This window comes from Miscanthus floridulus, chromosome 13, assembly GCF_019320115.1.
Source record: "Miscanthus floridulus cultivar M001 chromosome 13, ASM1932011v1, whole genome shotgun sequence".
In the NCBI taxonomy this organism is placed as follows: Eukaryota; Viridiplantae; Streptophyta; class Magnoliopsida; order Poales; family Poaceae; genus Miscanthus; species Miscanthus floridulus.
In genome coordinates, this window is record NC_089592.1 from 86497887 (window position 1) to 86507028 (window position 9142).

The window sequence follows — 9142 nt, forward strand, 5'->3', positions numbered from 1 at the left end:
AGATTGTTTCGCTGGCTTTATTAATTCCAGGAAAGATCCTTTCAAGAACCAAAACATCTCGCCCTTGCCCTTGCTCGGACATCTCGCAGGGCTGCGAACAGTCAACCCCCATGGGCTTTTCAGTAGTGCAGGAATGGTGGCGGATCAAGCTGATGATCATGATCCCATGGGCCGATCAGGAGGTACGGCCTTTCAACCCATGTTGGGGCCGGCCCTAAAATGGGATTCGAACAAGAGCCCTTGTCAAGCGGATCTCTATTGGGCTTAAACTTTGATCCTGGACCCTTTTTTTTTAACAAAAGTGCTCCACGTTTGAAGCTAGGCAAGTAAAATCAATCGTTCTCTCTTAAAAAAAAGTGAAATCAATTGTTGCACAAACGTCCTATACGACTCTACATAACTCAAGGAAACCACCCACCTTGCCACACAGTCTTTTTTTTCGCAAACCAAAAAGAGGCACAAAGTTTATATATAGAGACATCCATACTCACTACCACATCTATGGACACACACTTTAACTTTGTGAACACCTTTGAAAGACTAAACCAACCGATTTACAAGATTGACGAAATCAACATAGGAGCCCCACTTAATAAATAACATCTCTTCTTCATGGTACTCCCTCCGTCCGTGAATACAGGGCGTAACTACTTTTTTCAAGCCTAGGATTTGAACCTTGATCGATTAAAAGTCCACCACTAGCTACCTAACTAGCTAATGGACAATAAATTTGCCACAAAGTTAGGGATGTCAACGAGGAGGATTGGGGCTAGGTGAACATCCGTGCATCCATGCCTGAAGAAACTCAGCACCAAAACTCGCCGTAGCCCAAAAGTCCTTATGGGTGACACCTATGAGCTTTGGGTTGGCCAGGAGCAGGAGGGGGAGGAGTTCTAGAGGAGTCTAACTCTATATGAAGGGAGATATTTTATACCTACTAGTGTTGGTTTATTAGACGGGCCATGTTAGGCTTCATCGAATAGTGGGCTTAATTTACTCTAGTTTGATCCCTGGTGGGCACGCATGGGTAGAAATAAAAACTCGCCTCGTTTCGAGGCCATGAACCCATAGCCTATGTGGGGGAGTTCAGATTTGCCCTCACCCCCGTCGGGTCGAAAACCCACATGCCTCGGGTCCTTACCCGCTAGATAACCATTATTCCTACACAAAGTTAGAGAGTTATGTATAGCTCAAATCTAGCCCACATGGTAATGCTCGTTAGTAACAAGTTCATACTTGAAGAGCTTGATTTGAAAGAAAAAAAAAGAGATCTTCAAAAGATGGAACAGAGAGATACTACACACTCAAAACACATACTAGCTAGATGGTACGGTACACGTATTAACCAACATAAACGACAGAAGGCCCGGCCCCACCGATGTGCTGTAAAGCCAGGCCACATCAGCACCGACACGGCCCACTAACCCGACACAGAAGTAACACACAGATACATTATTCGACACAACACAACACAAGGTACTAATGGGGCCCACCCCGCCACGTAGCTAAGTACGACACAACGTGAATCCGGTGAACAGCGACGACGAGTCCACCAAAAAGCAGCTAACTAGCGACCTATGCCGGCGCCATGCCGTGTTCCGTGGCGCCAGCGCGGCGCCATGTGACAGGCTGACACAGCTAGATCGACCGCGCGCACGTCTGCCGCTGGACTTACTCGGACTTGTCATCGGCGGCGGCGGCCTCCAGAGCAGGGGCCGCCTCCTCGGCCGCTGCGGCGGCCGGTGCTTCCTCCTGCGCCGGCGCGGCTTCTGTGGCGGCGGACTCGGGAGCGGCTGCCTCCTCCTCCTTGGTGTCCTCAGCCGGCACGGGCACGGCCACCTCGGCCTCGGCCGCCGCCGCAGGCTCCGCTTCCTTGGTCTCGGCCTCGACCGGGGCCGCCACAGCCTCTTCCTCCGCTTCCTTGGTCTCGGCCTCAGCCGGAGCTGCTGCCTCCGGTTCGGCCGCCACCTCCGGCTCAGCCTCAGTCTCGGCCGGGACAGCCTCGACGGGGGCAGCAGCAGCCTCCGTCTCTGCTGCCGGCGCGGCCTCCGCGTCTGCTTCCTTGGTCTCTGCCTCAGTCGGCTCAGCCACGGCCTCGACCTCGACCTCGACCTCGACCTCGACCTCCTTGGTCTCAGTCGTCTCGGCAGGGGCAGCCTCGGCCTCCGCCACCGCCTCCGGCTCCGGTTCCTTAGCGACCTCGGTCTCCGCCGCAGCTGGCTCGTCCACGGCCGGGGTCTCTGGGACGACCGGAGCAGCGGCCTCCTCCTTCGGGGTCTCCTCGACGACGGCTGCCGGCTGGACAGCCTCCACTACCACCGGAGCCTCCTCGACGGGCGTGGCAGTCGGGACCTGGACCTGCACGTTGGCACACACGGAAGGAAGGAAAGGTGAGCATGCATTTTCCATGGTGTGTTCAGTACGATCACGTACTGCATCATTCACGCAAAATATAGTGGTGACCGGTGCATGCATGCAGATGCAGATGGATGAAATGAAACTGACTATGCGATCGAGTGATTGAATTGAAGAGAATAGGATCGGAATTAAGGCGGTGGTTACCTCGACGGTGGCCATTGGTGCAGCTGACGATGGAGCTGGACTGAACAAAGCACTGAAGCTCCAAGCTTAGCAGAGCTTACCAGTGTGATGGACTGTGTCTCTGTACGGTGTGTTGAGGCAGAGGGCCAGAGGGGCTGTATATATAGTGCCCGGCGCTGCAAGGCCAAAATGGTCATTGCGTGTAAAAGGGCAAGCCAGCCAGCCAACCATGTGTAGTGTACTGTATCATCATCATATATACGGATTCTTTTTTTTTTGTGTGTGTGTGTGTGTATATATATATATATATATATATATATATATATATATATATATATATATATATATATATATATATATATATATATATATATATATATATTCAGTAGCCAGCTACAAAAATAAGTTATTCTGTAGCCACCTCTATTTACGATAATTTTGTATACTAATTTACGATAATATCAATACATATTTACGATAGTTGGGTTACTATAACACATGGAGATATTTACCATAACGTTATCGTAAACCACTTAGTAAGGAGTTACTATAATCTCATAAATTAACATAATAATTATCGTAACTTAAAGTGGCTACAGAATAAGTTATTTTTAGCCACTTATTCTGTAGCCACTTTGAGTTACGATAATTACTATGTTAATTTACGAGATTATAGTAACTTCATACTAAGTGGTTTACTATAACGTTATGGTAAATATCTCCATGTGTTATAGTAACCCAACTATCGTAAATATGTATTGACATTATCGTAAATTAGTATATAAAATTATCGTAAATGGAGGTGGCTACGGAATAACTTATTTTGTAGCTGGCTACTAAATATACTCTCCCTATATATATAACTACTATCCTGTAGCTGGCTACAAAATAACTTATTCTGTAGTCACTTTGAGTTATGATAATTACTATGTTAATTTACGAGATTATAGTAACTCCTTACTAAGTGGTTTACTATAACGTTATGGTAAATATCCCCATGTGTTATAGTAACCCAACTATCATAAATATGTATTGACATTATCGTAAATTAGTATATAAAATTATTGTAAATGGAGGTGGCTACAGAATAACTTATTTTGTAGCTGGCTACTGAGTATACTCTCCCTATATATATAGAACTACTATCATGTAGCTGGCTACAAAATAACTTATTCTGTAGCCACTTTGAGTTACGATAATTACTATGTTAATTTACGAGATTATAATAACTCCTTAGTAAGTGGTTTACTATAACATTATGGTAAATATTCCCATGTGTTATAGTAACCCAACTATCGTAAATATGTATTGACATTATCGTAAATTAGTATATGAAATTATCGTAAATAGAGGTGGCTACAGAATAACTTATTTTATAGCCGGCTAGTGAATAGCCTCTCGCTATATATATATATATATATATATATATATATATATATATATATATATATATATATATATATATATATATATATATATATATATATATATATATATAAAAGAGCGAGCCGAGCTCCACCACATGGGTACATGCAACGTCATTATTCCCCATATCGTACGTGTCCATTATATTCAGGGCAAGTTGATATCTCTCCAAAAGATGGCCACCATGATCCAGCGATCGAGCGAGCCCATGCCCATGCATGCAAGGCAAAGCCTGGAAGATGCACATGTCCAGATCTCGACGACGATGAATGTGCAATGCTAGTACAGCTAGCTGCATGCGTGCACTGTTTACTTTTGGCCTAGCTTGTTAGGAGTAATAAGCTGCTAGCTAGGACGTCGATCGATCCGGCTGCCAGCATGAGGCCGGCCAACGTACAAGGGATCAGAGATTCAGAGCTGGCTGGCAGGGCCACGACGACGGCCAGACACACGCCTTTTGAGTAGTTGTAAGGGATGTGTAGTGTATGTCCACCGTGCTCGTCAACTAGCTGGGCTGGACGGACGACCACATGCACGCATGCATGCATGTTCTCCTCATCTCCTGGATCCATCACCATAGATGATCGATCTCCCTGCAGCGTATATTTGATGCATGGATCGATCGCCTCCAGATCTACGCACCTTGGTTGCATTGTTCGAGAAAAAAATAATAAACTAGCACAAGTGGCACGGTAGAATTGTTTTGTACGGCCGAGAGATGGTGCATGATGGATGGCGGCGTGTAGACAGTGCAATGCAAACGTACGTGATGTATATATCCCGATCCATCGGCCAAAGAATGTGCGCTCGCTCCGATGGTGTACATCCATCCACCAATCGAGGATAGCGTGCCACGCACCCAATCGATCAAACTAGCTACTCCTGGCTTGCATTTCTAGCTAGCTAGGGTCAATTTATGGATAGATGGCTGCAAATTACTACCTACATTACTTACTTTTTTCCGTGTCCAACCAGAGCTTAGAGACAGGTTGGTAATAGGTCTGGGCCTCATCAGTGGAGGCCGGCGTCGTACGTGTACGTGTAAACAAAACAATCAAGCAATGTGTGTTCACGGGTGAATAATAATATTGCTGATGTATATAGGATTATTGGCTTAGAAACAAAGCAACACATGAATGAGTGCGTCTATGGCGTAGGCTGCCGGAAGTCCGGAACGATATATGCAAAAGGGAATTTCAAGATCGTATCCTGATGCAATGATGCTGATATAGAGGGAGCTGAACCCATCATATAATAGTTATTTAAGTTCATAAACCGAAGCTTATTAGCTTGTGGTAATACATGAATGTGATCGCTGCATGGCCATGCACCCTACGTGTATCCATATGCACGCCATGAAAGAGATCGATCATCAGATTAACACACAGCTACGACTACGAGAAGATATACACATATACTACTAGTTAGTTAGTTTTTTTTTACAGCTAGCTCGGCATAACACGCCAACACGGGACGGGAGCTCATCTCTGGGTCTGGGGTGAAGTGAAGCGCTGGCCTCCCGGCCAGCAGCGGTGGCAGCCTCCGCTTCGTTCGCTGGGCAACAACAATGATTCCGGCAGGTGGAGGAGGGATCGCGTCGGATCGAGCGCGGCACGGCCTCCCCTGCTGGATTCAAAATTATACAACTGGGATCGCCACGCCAGCCACCCAAAACTTTCCGCACCTTTTCCCAAAAGCCACGCACCGTTGTCCGCCGGCGCACGTCCGAGTCCGATCCATCGGTTTCACTTGGGGCTGCTGGCCTCCCTTTTTCCCGTGCCAGTCCCAGGTGACATGCTGGGTTGGCGGCTACGACCTAGCTTTCGTTTTGTGTACTCCACTCCACGTTGACAACAAGTTCATCTTCGCTTTGGCCATCGTTTGACAGAAACCCCCACACATTGTTCATCCTATCGAGACCATTATTGCAGCGATGCAGAGCTGTTTCAGTTTCAGGCTATCACCTAGCACCTAGCAGTAGCAAAAGTTTACTCCTAACGACAGAGTGTCAAAGCCGTAATCGATGTGCCTGGAGACAGCTTTTTTACGGCGGGTTTGGAGCGACGCACGCACTGCTCCACCAGAAGGCAGCGAAGGACGACGGACGGTCAGCATTGCTGCGCCGAAACGGAAAAAAAAAAAAACAGCACGGGACAGAGTCCAGACCTACCGCCCAGCATGCCCTGTTGGGCTCTCATCGAGTTCGGTGCCAAATCGCTGCGAATCGGCGTGGCCGGCCGGCCGGTGACGCTGACCAGGAGGGGCCCCATCGCCATCGTCGCCACGCCGGCCACGGATCCCACCTGCCATGCCAGCCATGGAGTCGTCCCATACATGCGATTGTTCGTTCATGTGCCTTCGTGAGTGAGCGTGGTATCGGCAAGACGGCGAGGCAACAGGGTTGCCCATGGACCAGGCTGACGCAGAGATCCGGGAGTCGCTTTCATGGGAGCCGTAGCCGCCAGCAACGCTGATGCTCTTGGTCGGTGGCCGTGGGACCCGCGAGCTGTCCTTCCTGAAGAGTGGATGGTGCTTCAAATCAGACTGGTGCCTCCTCTAAAAATGGCTTCGGCTCTGGCTCCTCTAGAGGAGCTGAAGCCGCTTTAGAAAACGTTTGGCAAAACGGCTCCTTCGCACTAGACGATGTGAACCCACAACAAGGAGCCGCGTGAAGCTCGTTTTTTAGGCTTCTCCTGCGCAGGCAAAAAATGGCCCTGACTCTTGACCGACTCCCCATGCGGAGCTCTTTTCAAAACAGACGTTTGGCACACTGTAGGAGCCGGAGCTGAAGCCCCTGCAGGAGCCCTGTCAAAGAGGCTCTTACAATGGGGATGGTTACCTCAAGGAACCTAGTATGGCGTAAGAGGGTTGTTGGATGAACATTCTTCGTCGAGAGAATTCCTTGGTTCCCACTAAAATTTATAACAATTCCCTCGTTGCCATAAAAATTTATGAGTTTCCCTCATTGCCATTCATTTAGAATTTTTGATCCCCTCATCGCCATTACCGTTGCATGATCAAGCTTTATTTCCTTGGTTCCCATCCATATAGATAATTTGTTCCCTTCAATGCCATCGAGAGAATAGGACACCGTTACAAGATGTTCGTTACATATGACTAACTTCGTAACACCGTTCATAGCTAAACTTGACCACTTTTTGTAGTTTGAGCTTGATAGTATGCTTAGGCAATTTTCCCCGGGACTAGTTAAATTCAAGTTTAATTCAGCTTAATTTTATTGAACTTGGTTGTGATTATTAAAACTCTCATAATTTGTAAAATTATTAATCAGCTGGCCAATATTGCTAATGACTAATTAGTCTAAATAGAAACTAACGATCATAATATATTTAAGACATACTCACCTGTTTAATAGACAAATGTAGTTGGTTATATATTAATTATGGCTGATATTAGATTGATATTGGACAGATGAGAAATGCAAACTGCAACTTTGTACGATACTGAAATATACAATTGCTTTCGTTTATTTGGCGACCATAACTTTGATTTGCATATATATTAATAATCAATATAAGGAGGAAAGAAAGCTGCCGGTGAGAATTTATATATTATAATCAACAATCTTTATGCTAATTTGCACTTGGTTGACCATTTTTTGTTGCGAGGATTGCTGCTGTATTTTATTAGCTGGTGGTTACTGCCTACTACCCCAGATTTTTTAAGAGGAAAAAACAGAAAATATGTACGTAGAGATATAACGAATTCAACTTGAATTTAATTAATTCAGCAAAATAAATCGCCCAGGCAACTATCAAGCCCAGACTATAAAAAAATAATCAAATTTAGTTATCAACCATGTTCACGGAGTTAGTCCTACGTTACGAACACCTTGTAACGGTGTTTTGTTCTCTCGATGGCATTGAAGGGAAAAAATTATCTATATTGATAGCAACCAAGTTAATAAAGCTTGATCATGCAACGGTAATGGCAAAGAGGGGATCAAAAATTATAAATGAATGGCAATGAAGAAAACCCATATTTTTTATGGCAATGAGGGAACTGCTATAGATTTTGGTGGCAATGAGGGAATTCTCTCTTCTTCATACCCGCGTCTTGCAACTTGAATAAAATAAGGAGAAAAAGCTTGGAGAACAAAGAAGCTCTCATATCTTCAACCTCAACCCGTGATAATGAAAAGGCCTGTAGAGTATCCTTCGCTAAGCTCTCTAGTGAACTTCAATGCACAACTACAGAATCTTCATCACCGCCGGTTTTGACCTCTCAGCGGTGAAATGATAAGAATAGTCATCACCGTCGGTTGAAAACCGGTGGTGATATCACCACTGGTTCATGTTACCAACCGACGGTGATTAGGATTTTTAGAAATTCTAAAATTGGGTCAAAAAAAATAGCTAAAAATTATTTTAATCACGGGAAGGCCCCATCAGCCAGCTGCACGATCGCGTGTTGCAAGCCACAAGTTACACGATTTTTTACGCGACAATCCGCGCATTGCATGTTGCTAGGATTCGAACCTCGCTTATGTCTATATGACATGTTCATTCCCTTAGTATTCACTTCTCAGAATTTTGAAATAAATATTTAGGACCCTAAACAACATCAGATGAAAAAGTCATCAACTACAGAGTTGTTGTTCTAATCATGATCTACAGCTTTGATGTTGGTCGTTTCGCCGTCTGAGATCGTTTGACAAATTTAAATTTTAAATCGTCAAAACTTCAGCCATACTTTTGGCACCTTCAAATTATTTGAAATAAAAAGTCATCAACTACAAAGTTGTAGTTCTCATCGAGATCTACAACTTTGGAGTCTGCCAATTTTCCATCCAAGGTCGTTTGAAAATTTTGAACTTCAAAACTTTAGAACTTCATATATAAATTTGAGACCATAAATGATTTATAATGGAAAAGTTGTCAACTACACCCATGTATGCAATAATTGAAAATAGCACTTTTAAATGCATCGATACATATGAGGATATGGTTACAAGGATGCAGCCGTGTCCTTGTTCCATTGTCATTATTGGCGAGCGACATTTCTAGCTTGCGGATGACCCCAATCGATATGGAGAAAATAGAGAAGGAAGTTAATGAAGGATGAAGAGTAGGACTATTACAATGGCCCTCGCTCATCGCTCCACTGACCCTATCTCACCATCATCGCTGGTGCTCCTAGATAACAACTGCATGAT

General features: G+C 45.1%; 1 protein-coding gene across 1 annotated transcript; it reads right to left on the reverse strand.

The window, feature by feature from the left end:
• Positions 1–1251: 1251 nt before the first annotated feature.
• Positions 1252–2665, reverse strand: LOC136502041 (fruit protein pKIWI501-like). The gene is made up of 2 exons (XM_066497523.1): positions 2563–2665; positions 1252–2358 (listed from the first exon to the last, which is right to left on the reverse strand). The coding sequence occupies exons 1-2, from the start codon at positions 2575–2577 to the stop codon at positions 1672–1674; spliced, it is 702 nt and encodes a 233-aa protein (XP_066353620.1). The 5' UTR covers positions 2578–2665; the 3' UTR covers positions 1252–1671.
• Positions 2666–9142: the final 6477 nt, after the last annotated feature.